Here is a 24836-nt window from a genome sequence, read left to right as displayed (position 1 = left end):
AATTCTTTGTATGCTTTATTTATTTTATTTTTTATTTATTTATTTTTTTCACTGCTTGAGTACATTTTTCATCAAACCAAACTCTCTTATTTTAATATCCCACAGTTGCTGCAGTATTCTGAATATATTGTTTAGTGCAGCCTTTCCCAGATTTTTCTTACGACGGAACACTTCACAAATCTGGAAAAAATCGTGAACATTCTACAGAAACAATTTTCACGGAACACCTTGGTTATTTTGTAATGTATTAATAATTAATTATGGCATAATCATAAAGAATATTAGTATACTTATGTATACGGTGTGACATGTTGACAAATATAAAATTACATTTAAATCAGTTATCAGTCACTGAACTAATGAAATCTTGTAGCATATTGTAGTTTCCTCAGGCCAACATCATTAAATTAATTTTAAATTAAATTAAATTTCCTCCCGATATCTCAGCCCTATTTCAGTTTACAATGAACTCAGGTTATTTCGTTTGGCAGGAAAAATTCTACAAACAGATAGAGGGGACAGCCATGGGTTCACCACTTTCCCCACCCTTGACTAACTTCTTTATGGAGACTTTTGAAGAGAAAGCCTTAAACTCAGCCCCACAAAAACCTACCATATGGCTTCGCTACATTGATGATGTGTTTGCTATTTGGCCACATGACCCAGATTCACTCCTCTCCTTCCTAACACACTTAAACAACCAACACCCTAGAATCAAGTTCACCCTGGAAAAAGAGGAAAACAATAACCTCCCCTTCCTAGACACACTAGTCACCCACCAACCTGATGGAACCTTGGTTTTCTCAGTTTCTAGAAAACCCACCCATACAGGCAGATACATTCACCAACAATCCCATCACTCCCCCCTCACAACAATATGGAGTTATTAAGACACTATTCAACAGGGCAAAAATAATCTGTTCAAATGATCAAGCCCTAACCACTGAACTAAATCACATCCGTGACACTTTCTCAGCCAACGGCTACCCCCCCCCCCCTCCAAAAAAAGAATCCAAAAAATACTTAATCCAGTTATCCACAACCCACCATCCCCCCCCCCCCTTCACAAAAAAGATTACTCTAAATCCATCACCATTCCCTACATCCGAGGCACCTCGGAAAAAAATCAACAAAATTTTAAAAAAACATGCCTTGACCACCTGTTACAGACCACATAGAAAATTGGCATCCCTTATCTGCTCCACTAAAGACCAACCACTTCCCCTAGACCTACCTGGTGTATACCAGGTCCCTTGAAGCTGTAAACTGTCTTACTTTGGCCAAACAGGCAGGATAGCAAATATCAGAATCTCAGAACACAAGGATTACATCCGATTTCACAAGTACAGCCACTCAGGGCTTGCAGACCACATTCTGGATACTCGCCACAGAATAAGATGGAAGAAAGCCACAGTAATACACCACAGCAAGTTCAAATATGAAAGACTATTCATGGAATCAGCCTCAGCCCTTAGGAACATGCCCAACCTCAACAAATTTGGATGCATGAGACTGCCCCAAATTTGGGAAACATTTATCAAAGAATTTCAGTCCAAAGGCCAAGAACTACCAATATAGCCTTCAGGGCACCATCAGGACTTTAGGAAAACGTTAGCTTCCTAGCTTCTGTTCTCATTTGCTGTTATGTAGTACTTGTGTGCACTTGTCTTTGTAATAAGTTCCCAAGAAGATGGCAACGTGATGTTTGCCGAAATATCGGAAAGTATATATTAAAGTTTATTTAATTTATATTTCCAGTGTACGCTGTCAATTCCTTAATTATTAGTTATCATGAAAACATTAAGCTACCTTTTTTGTTTCTCATAATCAAATTCCTATTATATACCCTCAAGAAGTGTATAGGATACTGAGATAGTGCCACATGATTACATTTATATATTATCACTAACTTCCTAACAACTTTTTAATTATCTATTTCACATGATGGTCAGTTTTTATTTATTAGTCTTCTAAGGCTGATAAATAAAGGAACAGTCCATTTAGATATTGGTGTTTTCTGGTGTCGTAGCAGCAAACACTCATTTCATTCACCTCCTCCACCCTTTTTGTTTAAGTTATAATACCACTCATTAGCTCACCTCTCACATTCTTGGATGATGACAATGTCATATACTTTCTTGATATATTGATGAGTATCTTTCCTTTTTTTTATATATATATATATACAATTCTTTTATTACTGCTCTCTGTTCACCCTCCTAATTTTCTCAGAAAACACTTGTGTATCTATGTTTGAAGATTGTCTTGTATACTGATAGGTTAGTTTTTGACTAATTTCTCTGTTATTTCATATAAATTTATTCATCTGACTCCCTATCATACCAGTCTTGCATATTCTAAAAATTAAAGATGCCAAGAAATTCTGTTCTTGGTTTAATCCTTTATCCAAGTGTAAGCAAACATGGTTTGCATCTGAAGTATTTTCAGGACTGGGCAACTCGTAAATAGAAGCTAATTGACTTCACATTACTTGCCTTAGTATCCCATAATGTGAAGCACATATCCTAATGGAAATGTATAATGCTATGCATTATGGGAAGGATCACTAGTTTTGACCTTTATTGAGGTCACATTAGTGGGAGCCAGACTCAGATATGATACCAAGGTTAAAGTAATGCAGAAGTCATATTTTCATATACAAATAGCCAAAAGGTGTCATACCTTATTAAATTACTCTGGATTAGAGATAGCTGTTGGAAGTTTTTTCACTTGGTTATACTATAAATTAAAGATACCAAGAAATTATATTATTGGTTTAATCCTTTATCCAAGTATAAGCAAACAAAGTTTGCACCTGATGTATTTTCAGGACCGGGTAAGATGTGACACCTTTTGGTTACTCCTATATGAAAATATGACTTCTGCATTACTTCAAGTTTGATATCACCTTTGGGTCTGGCTGCCACCAATGAAACCACAATAAAGTTTGAAACTGGTCTGGGTAGTGACCCTTCCCATAATGCACAGCATTATACATATCCGTAAGGCAGTGTTTTCCAAACTTTTCATGTTGGTGACACACTTTTTAGTCGAACATAATTTCACGGCACAGTAATTCAGTCTGATGTGCCTCTCATGGGGCACGTGGCCAGATCAGATGTAGTTTAAGTATATGCTTTTACAATTATATTTTGTATAACTTTTAGAAGGTTTATTTAAAAATCTCTTCCTGTTCATCCGATCCCGGGTTAATAAAAATTCACTATTTATAGTAAGTGATTAATCACTTACTCCTTTTAAAACTGATCCCATCATTACTATAACAAGCAACTCCTTTTGATATTTGATAAGATCAAATATCATATAATTCCTTTAAAGGTTGCGTGATATAGTTAGACTATACTCTTGTCTTGAGGGCATGACACATTCTATTATCAAACCAGAGGTTAAACTTGTTTCACGACACACCCTATCTCATGAAAACCTTTCATTTTTATTAAAAATATATAATACAGTATGATCGAATAAAAAACACATCAAGTCAGCTGAAATGATTCTCTCTTCTTAATTTTTCAATGTATTTAATATAGGGAAAACAGATTTCATAGCTCACTTGTTGAGTTTTTTTGATCATACTGTATTTTTATATAAAATAAAATATACAAAATAAAAATATATAATATATTTATATTTATTTCCAAGATTAATGTCATTGTTATAAGAAATAGAAAGAAAAGAAAGAAATATATAATAATAGAATTTTAATGAGATATATGAGCTTCATGGGATGAACACAGCTTTTCAATATTTGATGGAATAGTAGATAAAGACACTCTCATTTCATCATCAAGCATTCTTAAACTTCTACGTTTCAATGTATTCAAGTTTGCCATCGTTGAAAAGGATACTTCACATATGTATGTAGTGGAAAACTGCAAAAGAATTTTTAATGCTTTTTTACCTATGTTTGGATGCATTTTTGAAACACGAATCCAAAAGTTGTCAAAATCACCCTCTTCATACATCATTAACAGACTTCGATCATTTTTTATTTCATCTAATTCATCTTCTTCATTAAGTGACAAGTTAATCGTTGCAATTGAAAAAATGGATTTCTGATCCAGTCATAGTCTTGTATTTCAATATTTGGGAAGTAGTGATGAATTTTCTCTCCAAGCATTGTTAAATGGTCAACAATTAGCGAGCTGATATCACATTTTAGTTCACAGTCTGCAGTTTTATAAAACATTTCAAAATTTCCTTCTTTCACTTTCCTTTTCCAAATTTCTATCTTGTCTCTCATAGCACAAATTTTATCCACCATCTTGATTCATCTCTTTCTTTGCTAAAGCTGTGAAACATTTTGTTGAACCAACCATTGAAGGAGCGCCATATGTGCATATTCCTACATAAGTTAACCATAGCAAATTATTTTCCTTCATGAAGCAATCTATTGTTTTAAATATATCTTCACCTCTAGTTTTCATTGGAAGCTCTAGACAACACAAGAATTGCTCAATAATTCTGTTAGTATGAATGAAACGTATAAAAACGAGTAATTGCGTTAACTCACTGACATCTCTTGATTCATCTCCTTTTCCTTGCATACTGGTGTTTATTTTATTCAAGTGTTCAAATATGTCAGCAAGATATGCCAATTTTGTGCAGCATAATTTGTTTTGAATTATATCGCAGAATTCATTTTGTTGATTTTCCTCAAAAAGTTTAAGCATCATTTCCCATGATATAAACGACAAAGCACTCGACCTGTCGACAGCCAACGAACTTCTGAATGTAGTATAAGTTTTTTAAATTTTGTCCCCATATCTTCACAAATTTTAGCAAATAATCTTGATTTAAGAGGTCTACTTTTAATGTAATTGACCATTTGAACAACTTTGTCCATAACCTTTTTTAATTCATTACCAGTGGTTTGTGAGACTAGTGCTTCGCGATGTAAAAAGCAATGAGTAATTATAATATTTTCATTCTCTTTCTTTGTTAAAGCTGTGAAACCTTTTGTTGAACCAACCATTGAAGGAGCGCCATATGTGCATATTCCTACATAAGTTAACCATAGCAAAATATTTTCCTTCATGAAGCAATCTATTGTTTTAAATATATCTTCACCTCTAGTTTTCATTGGAAGCTCTAGACAACACAAGAATTGCTCAATAATTCTGTTAGTATGAATGAAACGTATAAAAACGAGTAATTGCGTTAACTCACTGACATCTCTTGATTCATCTAACTGCAATGTAAAAATCATATCGTCTTGAAAAATATCTTTTATATGCAGCTTAATGTCAGCAGACAACTTTTGAATATGTCTTCCAATCGTGTAATCTGCCAAAGGGATTTTATTAACTTCTATCTCAAATTCGGACCCAAACATTGTTCAAACAATAGCACAGCAAGATTCCAACAGTGTGGCTCCTTGTTTTTGGCAATTATTTGAGCAACCAAGTAACTTTCCTTTTGAGCTTTCTCTGATGTCTTCATTCTTTTGGTGAATGTATAGACTGCTTCTTTATAGATTTTGAAAGTTTGATAAAGTATTCTACTGACTTTTCTGACAAATGACTGTGTTTTGAGGTAAAATGGCGCTTTAATTTGTTTGGTACCATACTTTCATTTGCAAGTATCACCCCACAAACTAAACAACTGAGGACAAGGATGGTTTTCATTACCAGAAAATGTGAACCCCAATTTCATATAATCTTTATTGTATAAACGAGGCGTGGAAAATTTTCCTTTACACTTCTTCCGTATTAATGCAGATCGTTCAACAGTTGATTCTTGTGTAGTTTCCTCTATAGTCGATACATTTTGTTCATAACAAACTTCACCTTCAGCTTTTCTTTTATTAATTAGAAACTTATCCATTTTACAGGTAATTCAAGACCAATTTGATAAATAAAACTGTGCGAATTTATTGTAAAGCTTTAACAGTAACTAAACATAAAATAAAAGCACCAGCTCTTCATTTATTCATGTTGCAGTTAGAATAAACATCAATAATAATATTTGTATGAATAAGTGGGACGCTTTATTTTTATTGGTCGAACGATAATGAAACCAAGCAACTACTACGTGATAAAACCACAGGGATGAATTCGGCTGCATTTATTCTCCATTATTTATCAAAATATATTGATATGAAATGTTCTTAAAGGTTAAAAATAATTAAAAGATAGTTTGTATATATAATTTTGAAAGTGAAATTTAAATTCTAGAATGTAAAACATCTTGCAATTACATTCTATTTAAAGTAAAGTATTTAGGGGACTCCTTACTGCGGCTTTGCACAATTTAGCTTCTGTTTATATTTACTGTCACTCATACTTGAATGAACTGTAGAAAACCCCAACGAAAACGAAACTGATAGTGATGGTTGCATGCAAGTTGGTATAGACTTGGGGAGGGGGTTCCGAGCGGCTGACCAAATAGATTCTTTAATAGTGCTAACTGAAAGTCATATCGGTACTTTGCGAAATGGATTCTGCTGTGGAAATTTTCAACAATTATTCTGTTTAACACTTTATGTTCGCACGACACACCTTCACACTGCAGCCGACACACTAACGTGTCGCAACACATAGTTTAGAAATCTCTGCCGTAAGGATATGTGCTTTACATTATGGGATACTAAGGCAAGTGATGTGAAGTCATTATCTTCTCTGTATGAGTTGTCCAGTCCTGAAAATGCTTCAGGCACAAACTTTGCTTACACTTGGATAAAGGATTAAACCAAGAGTATAATTTCTTGGCATCTTTAATTTATAGTATAACTAAGTGGAAAAACTTCCAACAACTTACATATTCTGTTGGCAAAACCTATATTTAATTTGCGATCTTCACTAAAAATTGTGCCTAAATTGAAATTTTTTTTGCTCTGTAGGCTCTCCACTGAGCATAGAGATGTTTTTATATTCCTGCATATTTTCTACATTCTTTTGCCTTCTCTTATTCACTTTGTTTAATTACTCAGCCCTTTACTCCCTACTGGCATAGGAGGATGAAATAAGCTGACTACCATAGCATTTTTCATGAATCAAAACATCATCTGCATTCTACCTTTTATCATGTAATTACCCTCTTTTGCTGTTAATCCCTTAATGGTAATTATAGATTCATTTCCTAACAATTAACGAATTATCTGTATCGGGGTGACCTTTGAGATACTTGAAGTCTACAGTTTTTCTTGGAATTTCCCTCACTCTCCTTTGACACATTTGACCATTTTACTACACAATTTATTTATTGCATCTCTTCTCAAAAATAAAAATGAATTTCACATGTGTGAAAATAAATAATTATCCAATAAATTCAATGAGCATTAGCCTGATTGAATTTATTGAGGTAGTAATAAATTTGCTGTCTTTTATTCTTCAGATCAGTGCAATGGAACAAGAAAATTTATTTTCTTTAATTTGATTTGCACTGAAAATCATTGTTAAATATTTATAAATGTTTTCAAAAAACATTTGTTTAAAGTATTTGTTTAATTTGACAGTGGTAATGAAGGCATGACAGCAAACTATGTGACATGGTCCAGGCACACTCCAGGACAAAACAGTGATGTGGCCAGTCACCGTGGAAGAGACAGGAACCTCACCACATAACCTTCCATAGTAAACCATGAAACTATGTTGGATTTAAGCAATAGAGACAAGGTTGGACCCTCTGCAACTTTTGTATCTTGTAAACATTACAGGGAAGAAGAGAAAGGAACTCAGGAACGTAAGATGGATACTGTGAAAATAGCATATGACAAAGATATCTTAAACCCCCCAGGGAGGGTATCTCCTGATCCTTCATGTCTGAAAACCAAGAATTTTCTCTTAAGGCTTGCAACTTGGAATGTAAGGACCTTATATGAAGCTGGGAAGTTAGATAAACTTATACAAGAACTTGAAGCAATGAAAATAGACATTGCTGGTATCAGTGAAGTCAAATGGACTAATAGTGGAAAAAGAAACAGAAAGAGCCATTCAATTATATACTCATGTGGAGACAGTCATAGGAATGGAGTAGCATTTGCACTAAAAAATAAGATTGCACAATCCTTACTTGGATTTTGGCCCATAAGAGACAGGATAATTGCATTAAAAATTACAGCTCAACCTTTTAATATTTTTATTGCCCAAATATATGCACCTACTTCTGATTACCCAGATGAAGATGTAGAATGTTTCTATGAAGGCATTCAAAATGCACTTAACAACGCTAAATCAGATGAGACAACTATCGTTATGGGAGATCTAAATGCTAAAGTTGGCTCAGAAAAGATCTCTTCCTGCATGGGAAAGCCTGGGACAGAGAAATCAAACAGAAGAAAGATTAATACAGTTCTGTGAAGAAAACTGTAATAGGAAATATTTTATTTAGCCACTCTCCTAGAAGACTTTACACATGGAAAAGTCCTGGAGACTGCTGGACCAGATTGATTATTATAATGATTAAAAAAGATTTTGGAATAACATCTTACAAGCCAAAGTATGCACGGTTTGATATTAGATCAGACCACAACCCTTTGGTCATCACAGCAGCAGCAATAAAATTAAAGAAAACATTGGCTCCCTTAAAAATCAAGAAATACAAGATAAATTTTTAAAGGAACTGGCACAATCCACTGCTGTTAATGCTGTTAATGTTCCTGATCCCACCAAGTATCCTTACCCTAAACATGAGATTGAGGATAGATGGCAGAAATTTAAAGAGGGGCATAAAAAAGGCACTAAAACAAACAGTTCCCAAATTTGAGAAGTAAATGAGTAAACCCTAGATGAATAACAAGATACTGAAAAGGATGGAGGAAAGAAAGAAACACAACAATTGTCCTGAATACAAGAACTTAAACAAGGAGAACAGGAAAGAATGCAGGATTGCAAAAGAACTATGGCTCAACAACAAATGCAAGGAAATTGAACTTCTGGACAAAAAGCAACCAGAGAACTTCATGAAAAAGTTAGGGAGCTTACCAGCAAATCTTGCAAAAGGGTAGGCTCTCATTGCATTGAAGATACCAGTGGAAACATCTTAATGGAGAAAGACAAAATAAGGGATAAATAGGTAAAGTATTCAAAGGAACTCTGCAATCATGATAGAATACATAAGCCAATGCAAGAAGATTTGGAGGGGCATACTATTCTTACCTGGGAAGTAACAAATGCCATTAGGAAACTGAGACCAGAAAAGCTCCAGCAATGAATAGAATTATGGCAGAATATCTAAAGGCTTTAGATGATAAGGCTATAAGATCACTGACATGTAACAAAATATACGAAACTGGACACCTGCCAAAAGATTTTCAGCACTCAACATTCCTACCAATACCTAAAAAAAGAAAAAGACAATCAAATGTGAAGAGTACAGAACAATCAGTTAAATAGGAAAAGTTATGTTATATATCATCCTAGAAAGAAATAAACATAAAATCAAAATGGAAATTAATGAAACACAATCTGGTTTTCAGGAAAATAAAGGAACTAGGGAAGGACTCTTCAACATTAGAACTATTATAGAAAGATATCTGGAGAAGCAGAAAGAAGTCTACTTATGTTTTATTGACTACACAAGGCCTTTGACAATATACAACATGAACAACTAATTAAATGCATCAGAAATTTAGGAGTAGATGGTAAAATACCAGATTACTGATAAATCTATATTGGGAGCAAATTGCCTCAATAAAAATATCAGGAGAAATCTTGGAGGAATTCCCAGTAAAGAAGGGTTTCAGACAGGGCTGTGTTCTTTTTTCCTACATTGTTTAACGTCTATACTGAAAATATCTTCCAGTAATTAGAAGAATTTAAAGGAGGCACGAATATAAACAACTTAAGATATGCAGACGATACAGTACTGCTAGGTGAAAATAACCTACTAGAAGAGACGCTGAAGCTAAGTGAAAATTGTGGACTTAATTTAAACTTCAAAAAAAACTAAAACCATGCTGGTAACAAGAGAAAAATGGAAAATACCCAATATAAATATTAAGATCAGAGGAAATACTTTAGATCAAGTAGATAGTTATATATATTTGGGTCAAATAATTACAGAGAATGGAAAGTGTGATAAGGAAATATTAAGAAGAATAGAAATTGCTAGATAAACCTTCATTAGCATGAAAAACATTCTGACCTGAAGGGAAATTCACACAAAAATAACAATTAGGATGTCCAAATGCTATGTATGGTCAACACCACTATATGGAACAGAAACCTGGACAATATCAAAATATTGTGAAAATAAACTAAAAGCCTTTGAGATGTGGATCCTCAGAAGAATTCTTAGAGTCCCATGGACTGCCAAAAAAACTAATTTAGAAATGTTAGAGATGACTGGAGAAGATAGGAATCTGTTGAAAACCATTAAGAATATTAAGATCAGAGGAAATACTTTAGATCAAGTAGATAGTTATATATATTTGGGTCAAATAATTGCAGAGAATGGAAAGTGTGATAAGGAAATATTAAGAAGAATAGAAATTGCTAGATAAACCTTCATTAGCATGAAAAACATTCTGACCTGAAGGGAAATTCACACAAAAATAACAATTAGGCTAAATGCTATGTATGGTCAACACCACTATATGGAACAGAAACCTGGACAATATCAAAATATTGTGAAAATAAACTAAAAGCCTTTGAGATGTGGATCCTCAGAAGAATTCTTAGAGTCCCATGGACTGCCAAAAAAACTAATTTAGAACAAAAGAACTAATTTAAACTAAAAGCCTTTGAGATGTGGATCCTCAGAAGAATTCTTAGAGTTCCATGGACTGCCAAAAAAACTAATTTAGAAATGTTAGAGATGACTGGAGAAGATAGAAATCTGTTGAAAACCATTAAGAAAAGGAAAACGACCTACCTTGGCCACATACTAAGGCATGAATCCCCACAGAAACACTTCTAGAAGGAAAAAGAAGAAGAGGAAGACAAAGAACAGATTGGACGACAAATATTAAGGACTGGACCTTTTTGTCCTATGAAGAATGCAAAAGAGAAGCACAACACCGTACATGGTGGAATCTCATGGTAGTAAACCTCCTGGAAGGAGATGACATCTGACAAGACATATTCAGGGAATAGAAGTAGCTATGATATAGGGAGCTGGTCAGTGAGACTTATTTGTGCTCATGCTCTCACAGAACGTTCTAATAAGTAGCAGTGAGGAATTTTTTTTAGGCATTAGAGAAGACAGCTGACACAATGAGAAAGGAAAAGTTGGTCTTTGTTGGAGACCTGAACAGTAGAGTAGGAAATGATTGTCAGACATACAAAAGTATTTTGGGAAAATTTGATAAAAAGAGCAAAGTTAATAATAATGGCAAATACCTACTAGATTTCTGCTCAGAACATGCACTAGTTATTACTCACACTCTGTGCCAACATAAACATTTTTCTAAATTGGCATGGAAGGAAGATGCAAGGATAAGAAAAGTCTCATTGGTTACACTGGCCAACAAAAAAAAATTTTTTTTCCTGCTGATTATGATCTGACACTTGTTTTTTACTAATTTGGGTGCGCTGATTTGAAATATCAAACCCATTTTTCTCTATCACGTCAGGTTTTTCCTCTATGGCATTTTATTTTTGCTAATTTGTAAGTTTTTGATAGTTTTAAGGAGGCAGTACTATTTAGAGAATCAAAAAAATCAATTTTTTAATATTATTTTCTGAAAGTATGTACTTTTAAAAATCTGTTCCTAACTTTTTATCTAGAAATTCGAAAAATTCCCGAGGATATAGCCTATTATTCAAAGTGGTGCGCAGATCAGAATCGGAGCGCTCACCGCTCTCGCTTGTTAGTAAACGAATAAATGCATAAGAACCTGCAACGGCACGTACTGGTGCTTTGAATGCGAGAGAGGCCGATAATTGACCTAATACATGTAGGTGATGAAAAGTAGGCGATGACAACTGATGACAAATGAATGCTATATGCGTCATAGCGGACAAAGAACGATCGAAATCAGTCAATCGTTAATCGTTCATGAAAGTATGATGAGCGCTTATAACGTTTCAATAAAGTCACTTGTTTTTTTTTGTCTTGTTAATTGCATGTTAGTCGGCAGTGAAGAAAATACATCATGTCTACTACTCGAAATTGTGTCAAGAGTGTAGATTCCTTCTGCTACATTTGTGGCAGCTTTACTGTTCCCAGTCAAAGGACAAATATCACTGATTTTGTTAAGAAAGTGTACTTTGCATACTTTGACTTAAAAATTGCAGATCAGGACAAGTCATGGACTCCAAATAAAGTGTGTAAGTCATGTGTAGAAAAACGCCAAAAATTAGCTTTTGGCATTCCACTGATTTGGCATGAACCGAAAAATCACGTAGACGATTGCTATTTTTGTTTAGTTCAGACTTCTGGTTATAATAAGAAGAATAAGAAAAAATTGTGTATCCAAATCTCGACTCAGCAATTCGGCCAGTTGCTCATTCCAATGAAATAGCCATGCCAATTTATAAAGGACGTTTACTAACAAGCGAGAGCGGTGAGCGCTCCGATTCTGATCTGCGGACCGCTTTGAATAATAAGCTATATCTTCGGGAATTTTTCAAATTTCTTGATAAATAGTTAGGAACAGATTTTTAAAAGTACATACTTTCAGAAAATAATATTAAAAAATCGATTTTTTGATTCTCTGAATAGTACTGCCTCCTTAAAACTATCAAAAACTTACAAATTAACAAAAAGAAAATGCCATAGAGGAAAAACCTGATGTGATAGAGAAAAATGGGTTTGATATTTGAAATCAGCGTGCCCAAATTAGTAAAAAAACAAGTCTCATATAAAAGTCAGCAAAAATTGTGTTGGCAAGTGTTATGTTATTGTTGACAGAGATGTTTTCCTACTGTTCCAGACACAACAGTGTACAGAGGATTTAAAAAAAGGAAGTGATTACCATCTAGTATTAAGGAGGATAATTGAACTCCATATTGAAAAGAAGAGTGTGTAAAAAAAGTTTTGAAACAAATTAAAGTTGGTTAGCTATTACATGTCAACTGTAGACTCAGATGCACCAACATGATACGAGCAAAACTGAAACAGTTTGAAAACAACAACCACACTTTGGAAATTCACTGGCAAACCCTAAAGAAAACTTTGATTTAGTGGGAAAGTAATCTGCAGAGATATAAAAATCAGAACCCAGTGGTGGTCTCAGGAAGTTAAAGAGGCAGTGAAGGAAAAGAAGAATGCATATCAAAAGTTCCTGGTTATAATCCACCTTTTGCTCTTAGAGAATACAGAGACAAATCTAAGAAAATTAAACGCCGTGTAAAACTAACTAAGCAAGACACTTTGGTAAGAACATAGAAAATAAATATCAGGAAGGTGGCAAAATATTCTGAAGACTGTTGGAAAAGCTCAGAAATGGAGGAAAGAGTGCTCTAAAAGAAATTAGAGATGATAAAGAGCACAGGAAAATGAGAAAAACAGGAAAGAGATATTCTTGATGTATGGAGTAATTACTTTGAAAGATTGCTAAATGAAACAAGCAGTGGCATGGAGATAGAAAGCACTGAACAGGAATGTTATCTGGAATATATATCTATACTTCAAGAAGAAAAAGCTATCACAAACCTGAAATGTGGGTAGTCAACTGGAGTAGATAATATTCTACCAGAAATGATAAATTTTGAGTTATAAAAGTTTTACAGTGGCTACACTGCATAATTCAGAGGGCCTGGTCAGAGGATCGAATTCCAGATAATTGGAGTAGAGCAGCACACATAGTACCCATCTATAAAAAAAGAGAATAAACCTGAATGTGAGAATTAGAGGAATTTCTCTACTTAGTGTTTCTGGTAAGATTTATGCAAGTGCATTTAAGAAATGACTAAGAAAAATTGTGGAGGAGAAGTTTGGAGACAAATAAGCCGTGTTCAGGCTAAACAAAGTTTGTCAAGATCAGATTATCATTTTAAGACAAATAGTTGAGAAAACTTGGAAATATAACAGCAATTTGAATTTAATTTTTGATCTGGAAAAGGCATATGACAAGAGGAAAGCTCTTCAAAACACTATAGTTATATGGTGTAAATGGGACATCATATCGAACAACAGTCTCGATTTCAGTTGTAAATCAGCAATTAGAATTGAAGGATACACAGGTAGATGGTTTGATATTAAGTCAGGTACATCCTTCTTGTGCACCTGAATTACATTATCTTTACTCTTATTCATTTAGCTATATGGATCACATTGTGAAGGCAAGTGGTATTAAATGTGTTATGAAAATTGGAGATGTTAATCTTCAGCTCTTTGTTTTATGCAGATGATGTTGTTATACTCTTAAATAAATCTAGGGACAAGTCTACAGGAGTCCCTGACCAAATTGAATAACTGCTATGATAAATTTGATATGATAATCAGCATTAAAAAGACGAAGACAGTGAAAATAAATAAACATTGAATACATTAACTGCATCCTGAAATATAGAACAAGTAAGACATTTTAGTTATTTAGGACTTTACAAAAAAATTATTTAGACAATTTTTTTGTAAAGTTGGCAAATTTGAAAATAGACAGCAGAATTTTCAAGCTGGTATAGTAGGAAATCAATTGAACAAATTTATATGGATTAAGAGAGAGATTAGTTGAAACACTAAACTAGCTGTATACAAGATATTGTTCTAACCAAATTTATCTTATGAATCTGAGAGCTGAGTTAGAAATAAAATTCTTGATCAACAACTGGAGACCACAGATATTGAGAGTCTTATGAATGATTACAGTACTGAACAGATGGCATCAATTTCAGTATCATATTAAAAACAAGGATATTAGGATAGAACTAGACATTAATAGCATTCAGGAATGTGCTAGCAGAGCTAATCTCAGGTGGTATGGTCACTTAAATAGAATGGGAGAGGAAAGATTAGCAAACAAGTGTTCTCTGCCAGGTGGTTGGTAAAAGACTTAGAGAAAGACCAAGATATAAGTGGATTGATACAGTAAAAAGTGCCTTAGAAAACAGAAATATAACATCTGATAATATTGGGATGTTGACAGATAAAAGGTAATTTGGAGGAAAATTGTTGGTAGGAAGTTAGTAATGATATAACTGTTCGTGTACTGCCAGCATAAGATCCTGTACTCCCCCTCCACTCCCAAGGGTGTATGACAGGTATTTCATGCTGATGATAATGATATTTATGGAAATAAATATGAACTTTGTGTTCTTCCCTTGTGACCATTATATTGATCATAATGCTTCACTTTTAGAAATAGGTTGCTCTGTTTTCATGAACAATGAATTATGTTAAATTGCATTACTTGCTTTCTGATTGTAAGACTTCTTTTAAATATTGAAAATTTATATCCAGTGATATTTCAGCAGGAACTCCTTTTATATAAGTTCTCTCCAATTCGTTTGGAGTTCTTTTATTCTGTCATTTATTGCTTGTATTTGTAATTCTTTCCTGATTTCATATTCTGTCTATTCTTGTATATTCTTTTACTGCTCTAAGAAATCTCATTTCAGCTGCTTGTATTTTACTTTCAACCTTTTTGTCTCTATCCATCTTTCTGACACATATAATATTCGTACTATCATCAGTTTGCAAAATTTTGTGTTTCCTTCCTTGTTATGCCTTTTTTGTTATTAGTCTATTTACACAGTTTTCAAGCAGATTGCTTGAAAACTGTGTAAATTATTGTGTATATCAAATGTTATGTCATATCCTAAATATTTAAAATGTGTTAAGGTTTTATATTATGACTTGGTTTTATTATTTTCATTTTATATTTAGTGACTATTTTTGATCATATAGAATATTTACCCAGAATGCCATAGTTTTATTTAATTAGATTTGTAAATTGTATTGACTAGTTAATTGCTGTAGAAGCCAAACGGATCTCTGTAGATTGTTTTCTGATTTTTGTATAATTATTTGATCATCTGCAAAAAAAAGTATTTACTATATTGTGATTTATATTCCTGGCTTTGCTGCAGATTTTCACTTTCTTATTAGATTATCTACATATATATATTAAATAAGGTATGAGAAAGGCTACATCCCTTTCTAATTCCCTGATTAGTTTATATTTCTTCTGCTTTGCATTCATTGATATTTATAATTGCAGTTGTATTGTTACACAGGCTCTTAATTGTATTTAGTAACTGTTTTTGATAGCCCAGATCTTCTATTATATTCCATGATTTCTTTCCTGTTAACTCAGTCAAAGGCTTTACATAATCTATGAATGCTAGATGAGTCATAAATTAAATTTTCCTCTTTTTTTTCTTTGAGTATTTTTAGTGTGAATATATCATTGCAACTTCTGCCATTCCTAAATCCAGCCTCTAATAACAAGTGGGAAGTCTTTAGTTTAAAATTTTACTGTGTAATTTATATGCTATATTTAATTAACTAATACCTCTGTTTTCAAAAGCTTCTGTTTCCCTTCTTAAAAACGGATATTATTTTAGCCTTTTTCCATTCTTGGGATATAGGTTGAGGAAACTTATTTTAGAAGAGATATCACTATACTTAATTAACTCTGAGATGATTCCATCTGTTCCTGCTGCTTTTCTAGTTTTTGTTGATAAAGCTTCTTCCAATTCCATCATCTCAAATAAGTATATTCTTGTATTACTTACATTGTGTTCTATTTCTTTATTACTATGGGATGGATGTATCATAGTTTGTAATGCTCTATCCATTCTTTTGAGATTTCAGAAATTTCTGCTATATCTTTTTCTGATTTAACTATAGAGTAATGTATAAACAGTAAATACCTTTTTTATTATATAAATATTTAATTTAAATTTAATGTTTTATTAATTTATAAGTAATTTTTTTTTATTTATTTTATTTTAGAACCCTGAAAACTCAAAATAGTCACGTGTTGCTTGTTTTATGATTGAATCTCCATACCAAATATCCTTATTATTATAGTTGATTTTACCCACTGGATTATCCCAGTTACATGAAATATTAATGATTCATTGCTTGTTTGTTTCTCCTTTTGGTGCTCACCCTTCTTGTCCTTTCGATGCCTGTATAATCACTTTTCCAACTTTTTCCAATTCCCTCATTACCAATCTAACAATTTGCTTTAGTCTGGATATTTCTAAAGTTAATTGATACTCAGTATCCTTATTAGTTTCTAAAATGGCATGATACTGTGCATTGTGACAAGTCACTTTGTCTTTGCTGCTCTGTGGTTCTTGCAAGGTAATGACACCATTTTATATTATTTTAATATTGTATTCCAACAATATATGAAATATATTAAATACTATACATACATGAAAACCAGCAGTAATATTACTAATATTACTCTAAAAATACTAATTATTATAAGAAAATAAAATTAAAATAGAAGGAAAGTCACTAATTTCAGAAGAGTTTTAAACACGCCAACCCATTCACACTATATAGCCTCCAGTTTTTTTGTAAAAAAAAAAGAATATAGAATAATTATGACAAACATAGATGTTTACTTATATTACCACTGAGTTTTTTAGATGTTGATAAGCTCTTTATTCAGTCACAGCTCGTTTTATCCCCATCACTCGAATTTATTTTTTCAAATGGATGAAAAATGAGTTATCTATATGTAATAACTCTTAACAGTACATTTCATTCTAATTTATTATATTGTGCATTCATTTTTATTGTGACTTATATTGGCACTGTGGTTTTATAGTTAATGAATAGTTGCTTTCATTGTGATAAGATCTCATCCTGATATGGGATGTGGGCTTCAGTTATGAAATAATTTTAATTGTGAAATTATCCTTGTAGAAACTACTAAATGAATAGATATTGTGGTTTCATATGTATGTAGTAGAATCTGTTAATTTGCACCATTGATTATAGAAGTATAGGGATAGGTGAACTTTCACAGTTCACTCAATTTTTCACTGTAATCAGCTGTTTTAAAGTCTGGGTTAAATCCCCAGTAATGTGGATATCTGAGATAAAGAAAATTCACTAATATATTGAATGTTAGCTGCATTCAGTAGGTTTTCTTGCTCTTATATTGAGATTTCTCTCCCCCCCCTCTCTCTCTCTCTCTCTCTCTCAAGGTTATAACGTTTCTTTCATTAGAACTAGGTTACGTAGGTAACCTAGTTCTAACTAATTACTAAATTTTCAATTAATAATATTTGATAATTCATTATATTTAAAAAATGTAATGTGTTAATTAAAAAAAGTGTTCATTTTTGAGAAAAAAATGTAATTTAAATTTAAATAATTTACTTCTTTTGGAAATGAATGATTTTATAAAGTATGTTATTGAAATTTTCAAATTGTTTATGATCAAATGGTTTATGCCATTAGTTTAGTGTGTTTATACAATAGTGACTCTCATAAAAAAATAAATAAATAAATAAAAACTTTCAAATAAAGGGGTAGACTCCCCCAAGCCCCCCCTTCCTCTTCACAGGAACAAAACTTCCATAATGTCTTACACTTTTTAGATGAGCACATTTAATTATTATTACTATATATATACACATATATATCGTATGAAAAATAATCTTAACATATTTTTATTTCTTCAGGTTTGAATTTCCTGAAAAATTGAATTTAGAACAGTTTCTTCAAGAAGGAGAATCAACCCCTGCTAACTATCTTTTACATGCTGTATTGGTGCATAGTGGAGATAATCACGGAGGGCATTATGTAGTTTTCATTAATCCTAAAGGAGATGGCAAGGTAAAGAGAACTGAAAAGCTAATAAAATAATTTATGAAAATGAAATATTTCCATTTTATAATGAAATTTTTAGAAGTTCTAATCATGAAACGTTTTTGTTTTAACTTCAGTTGCTTTATAATTTATCATCATCATCAAATTCCTGCTATCTACCCTCAAGGGGTGTACAGGATATGATAGTACTACATGAAAAAAATTACATCATTATTAATTTCCTATCTACAATTTTCCTCCAAATCAGTCTGTTACTTGTCAAGACTCCAACATTATCAGATCTTATATTTCTATCGTCTAAGGCACTTTGTACCATATCAATCGACCTATATCTTGGTCTTCCTCTGTATCATTTTGCTGCCAACCTGGCAGAGAACACTTGTTTTGCTAATCTTTCCTCGCCCATTCTGTTTAAGTGACCATACCACCTTAGATTACCTCTGTTAATGCATTCCTGGATGCTGACAATGTCAAGTTCTTTCCTAATATCCTCGTTTTTTATATGATATTGCCATTGATGCCATCTGTTCACGCGTATAATCTTTCTCAGGACTCTCATATCTGTGGTCTCTAGTCTTTGGTCAAGTGTTTCACTTCTGACCCAGCTCTCAGATCCATAAGTTAAAACTGGTTTGAACACTATCTTGTATACAGCTAATTTAGTGTTCCTACTAATTTCTCTCGGGGTGCTTAAGGGTCAAAGCTGTATAACTGAGAGGAGACCTCCACATAGCTTTTAAAGGAATTCGGAGAACCGACCAGGGCTTCTGGCCTAATGTCCAATCCTCACCATCTCGTGGTGCACCCTGTTGGGTATCTACTTGGATACTGAACGGACGAGGATCGGCTGGCAATTTGGGATTTAGCCGACCAAATTGTATTCTTATTGGTTAAACCAAAATATAGAATGATGGTACAACATGACAAAATTTCATGCCGCTGGGACGTCGCCTGGTTAAACAAGGCCCCATTGTTTTCGCCAGGGAACCAGGGCGAACAGCGAAATGTCAGCTACTGGAACAAATCTGAAAATAAACCCCAACTCAACATCACCAGAGTTAAAGATCGGTACTATCAACGTAAGAAGCCTGAATGGCAAAGAAATGGAGCTAGCTGAGGAATTAGATAAGTACCAGATCGACATAATAGGAGTGACTGAAACAAAAAAGACCAAAATTGGTGAGATCTTTCTGAGCAATAAATACAGAATGTTATATTCAGGCAATGACAATCAAGGAAAAGAAGGAGTAGCCATAGTATTCAACACAAAATACGAGGCTAATCTTCTTGAATGGCAGTCAGTCTCAAGTAGAGTAATGTGGGCAAATACGAGAATGGGGAACTGGACAATGAGACTTATTTGTGCCTATGGTCCCACAGAAGGTTCTACTAAGGTAGAAGTGGAGGAATTTTTTGAGGCTTTAGTAAAAGCAACTGACACAATGAAAAATGAAGAGTTGGTCCTTGTTGGGGATCTAAATAGCAGAGTAGGAAATGATTGTGAGACATACAAAAATATTTTGGGAAAATTTGGAGAAAAGAGAAAAGCTAATAATAATGGCAAATATCTGTTGGATTTCTGCTCAGGACATGGACTGATTATTACTAACACCACGTTCCAACATAAAAATGTGCACAAATTCACATGGAGAGAAGAGGCTAGGAATAAGAAAAGTCTCATTGACTATGTTATTGTTGATAGTGATGTTTTCTCCCTGGTGCAGGACACCAGAGTGTACAGAGGATTTGAAATTGGAAGTGATCACTATTTAGTCTTGAGCAGGATAAAATTGAATTTCATATTGAAAAGAATAACATGTAAGAAAGTTTTAAAGCGAATAAAAGTTGAGCAGCTCTTAGATGTGAGCTGTAGACTAAAATACACAAAGATTATTGAAGAAAAAATGAAAGAGTTTGAGAACAGGAATCAAACCTTGGAGATTCAGTGGCAAACTCTGAAGAAAAAGTGATTGATTCTGCCAGAGAGGCATGCGGTGAGGTTGTCTGTAAGGATAAAAAAATCAGAACTCCTTGGTGGGCACAGGACGTTAAAGAGGCAGTGAAGGAAAAGAAAAATGCATATCAAAAGTTCCTCTCAAATAAGTCAGCTTTTACTCTTAGAGAATATAGAGACAAATGTAAGAAAGCTAAACAGTGTGTAAAACTAGCTAAACCAAAGTCATGGGATGACTTTGGCAAGAATATAGACAATAAATATCAAGAAGCTGGCAAAATATTCTGGAGGTTGTTGAAGAAGCCTAGGAATGGAGGAAAGAGTGCTATAAAAGAAATTAGAGATGATAAAGGTGACATGAAAACGGGAGAAAAAGATATCCTTGAAGTATGGTGTAATTACTTCGAAAAACTGCTAAATGAAACAAGCAGTGATGACAGCACATTTTTAAAAAGCACTGACCAGGCATGCAGTCAAGAATACATATCCATACTTGAAGTAGAAAAAGCCATCAAAGGCTTGAAATGTGGAAAGGCAGCAGGAGTAGATGATATCCGACCAGAAATGCTGAAGTATGGTGGTATAAGAGTCTTACAGTGGCTGCACTGCATATTTCAGAAAGCCTGGACAGAGGGACGAATTCCCGATGATTGGAGTAGAGCTCTCATAGTACCCATATATAAAAAGGGAAATAAGACTGAATGTGAGAATTACAGAGGTATTTCCCTACTGAGTGTTCCTGGCAAGATCTATGCAAGTATACTTGAGAAACGGTTGGGAAGAATTGTGGAAGAAAAGCTTGGTGAAGAACAAGCTGGATTCAGGCCAAATAGAGGCTGCCAGGATCAGATCTTCACTTTACGACAAATAGTCTAGAAAGCATGGGAATATAACAAAGATCTGTATTTAAGTTTTGTCGATCTGGAATAGGCATATGACAAGGTGCCAAGAGAGAAGCTATTCAGTACGCTGCAGTTATATGGTGTCAGTGGGGCATTATATCAAGCAATACTTCGTCTTTATTTGAGTTGTAAGTCAGCAGTTAGAATTGAAGGAAGTACAGGAAGATGGTTTAATGTTAAATCTGGTGTGAGACAAGGATGTACATTATCCCCTCTGTTATTCTTTATCTATATGAATCACATTATGAAGGAAAGTGGTATTAAACATGATGTCAAAATTGGAGATGTTAATGTCAGCTCTTTGCTTTATGCGGATGATGTTATACTTCTAAATAAATCTGCTACAAGTCTGCAAGATTCTCTGACTAAATTGAATAGCTCTTGTAATAGATATGGTATGAAGGTCAGCAATAAAAAGACAAAGACAATGAAAATAGGCAGAATCATTGAAAATGTCAAACTGTGTTGTGAATGGAGAACCTGTGGAACAAGTAAAATATTTCAGCTATTTAGGCACGATTTTTAGTGAAGATGGTAAATTAAATATAGAAATAGACAACAGAATCAGCAAAGCTGGTATTTTAGTCTACAGTTCACATCTGAGAGCTGCTCAACTTTTATTCGCTTTAAAACTTTCTTACATGTTATTCTTTTCAATATGAAATTCAATTTTATCTTGCTCAAGACTAGATAGTGATCACTTCCAATTTCAAATCCTCTGTACACTCTGGTGTCCTGTACCAGGGAGAAAACATCACTATCAACAATAACATAGTCAATGAGACTTTTCTTATTCCTAGCCTCTTCTCTCCATGTGAATTTGTGCACATTTTTATGTTGGAAATGGTGTTAGTAATAACCAGTCCATGTCCTCAGCAGAAATCCAACAGATATTTGCCATTATTATTAGCTTTGCTCTTTTCTCCAAATTTTCCCAAAATATTTTTGTATGTCTCACAATCATTTCCTACTCTGCTATTTAGATCCCCAACAAGGACCAGCTTTTCCTTTTTCATTGTGTCAGTTGCTTTTTCTAATGCCTCAAAAGGTTCTTCCACTTCTACCTTAGTAGAACCTTCTGTGGGACCATAGGCACAAATAAGTCCCATTGTCCAGTTCCCCATTCTCATATTTGCCCACATTACTCTACTTGAGACTGCTTCCATTCCAGAAGATTAGCCTCGTATTTTGTTTTGAATACTATGGCTACTCCTTCTTTTCCTTGATTGTCATTGCCGGAATATAACATTTTGTATTTATTGCTCAGAAAGATCTCACCAGTTTTGGTCTTTTTTGTTTCAGTTACCCCTATTATGTCGATCTGGTACTTATCTAATTCCTCAGCTTGCTCCATTTCTTTGCCATTCAGGCTTCTTACGTTGATAGTACCGATCTTTAACTCTGGTGATGTTGAGTTGGGGTTTGTTTTCAGATTTGTTCCAGTAGCTGACTTTTCGCTGTTCGCCCTTTTTCCCTGGCAAAAAGCAATGGGGGCCTTGTTTAACCGGGCGATGCCCAAGCCAGCATGAAATTTTGTTATGTTGTACCATCATTTTTTATTTTGGTTTAACCAATAATAATACAATTTGGTCGGCTAAATCCCAAATTTCCAGCCCATCCTCGTTCATTCAGCATCAAAGTAGATACCCCACAGGGTGCACCACGAGAAGGTGAGGATTGGACATTAGGTCAGAAGCCCTGTTCGGTTCTCTGCATTCCTTTAAAGGCTATGTGGAGGTCTCCTCTCAGTTATAAAGCTTTGACCCTTAAGCACCCCTATAAGTCTTTCAAAGAGTTTATAACAACAGCTGAGGAGAGTAATAGGTCGGTAACTTTCCGGTTTATGATTAGGCTTACCAGGCTTTAAAATTGAAAGTACTTTTGCTTTTTTAAAAATTGTGGGAAGTTTACCAATTGTAAGAATGTCAGTGTAGAACTTTGTTAACCATAATCTTGCATTTCTTCCCAGATTAATCAAAAATTCTGGATGAATGTTATCAAAACCAGGAGCCTTACCAGGCTTTAATTCCTTTAAGGCTGCTTCAACTTCTTGCTGCGTAAAAGGATGTGCAAAATTTGAAGTTATAGGTGAAGACTTGCTAAATTCTTTTAATTTTCTCTTTATATATCTTGTATGCTTTTTATTGATTGGGATACGTGATAGATTAACAATATGTATAGCTAGTTGATCTGGGGTGATTCTTGGTTGTTCTTTATTCAAAGGAGCACTACCACCTAGTTTCCTAAGAAGGCTCCAAGCTTTACGGATGGAATAGACAGCTAATAGACCTCCGAAGGTCTAATAGCTGCCATGTGTTGCTCGGGTCATCCTTCGTTGGCTGGCTCTGAGTCAGGTCTCGTGACTGAGTTGTTCCGTTCTCTGCTATCAGATACAAATCAGGAAATGGCTGGAACTATGAGCCTTCTCCGCTCGCTCGGGTGGGTCATTCAGCATTTGGCACCATTCTGCATGAGCTGCCGATTTTCATACGGATATCCGTGGAATACCTCTCAGCGCAAGTCATGAATATGGCCGGCTGTCCGTCGACATAGCCCCCTCGGCTTGTCCTATCTCCAATCACTTGTCAAGAGTCCTCGATCTCCAAAATCCCGGAAGAAACAGAAAAAAGCCTAGAGCTTGGCGCGTATTGCCTTAATTATTCTTTCTCGGTGCCCTCTTTTTCTGTATTGTTTTTTCACACGATCCATAACTTACATCGCTCTTAGGTTGATCCCTTTGCTTTCCCTCCTTGCTATTAGGTGTTGTTTTTGAGGAACGGCACTTTTGTCAGCCTTCGGCATTATGACAGGCACTTGCGGCTTAGATGTGACCATTGATCCTATTAGTCATTTCTTACCCGACGACTTACGATTGTTTTGATACCTTAATATCCTTCGTTTGTTTGATACCTTAATATCCTTCGTTTGTTTGATACCTTAATATCCCGTCTACGAGAATGATACCTTAATAATACATAAATTAAGCCATTATTCCGTTACATGAATTGCTAATCTGACATAATTCTTGATTTTAGCTTTCCGTTTGGCAATAAATAATTCCAATACATTACACATACTGATATACACATTCACACACAACAACTTAGGTGTTTCTCACCTTCCGCTGGTAAGAAGGTACCATGCAAATTTCTTTGTTATTTTGTAAAGCTTCCAAGTTAGTTCCTGAATGAATAACTTGTCAAGAAGTTCTCCATTCAATATCTAACACTAGGCTTCTTTTCCATATTAATACAACCTCTTGCTTCTCTTTCCTGTTCTTGCATTAAGCTGTTTTTAATTTTGTTTTTTAGTTTTATCTTCTGCTTTAATTTCTA

The 24836-nt window shown here is 34.1% G+C and overlaps 1 protein-coding gene across 1 annotated transcript in view; it reads left to right on the top strand.

Moving 5' to 3' along the window:
• The window catches only part of Usp7 (Ubiquitin-specific protease 7), a 747694-nt gene that overhangs the window by 294128 nt on the left and 428730 nt on the right, over window positions 1-24836 (top strand). The window contains exon 13 of the mRNA XM_090397965.1: window positions 18498-18651. Within this exon, the coding sequence (XP_090254091.1) occupies window positions 18498-18651 (154 nt within the window). The remainder of the gene's footprint in view (window positions 1-18497; window positions 18652-24836) is intronic.

This window comes from Typopeltis vanoorti, chromosome 9 (genome assembly GCF_054136105.1).
Source record: "Typopeltis vanoorti isolate ZY-2024b chromosome 9, IOZ_Tvanoo_1.0, whole genome shotgun sequence".
Lineage (NCBI taxonomy): Eukaryota > Metazoa > Arthropoda > Arachnida > Uropygi > Thelyphonidae > Typopeltis > Typopeltis vanoorti.
Note: the sequence above shows the minus strand (reverse complement) of the source record. Positions and strands in the feature narration are given on the sequence as shown.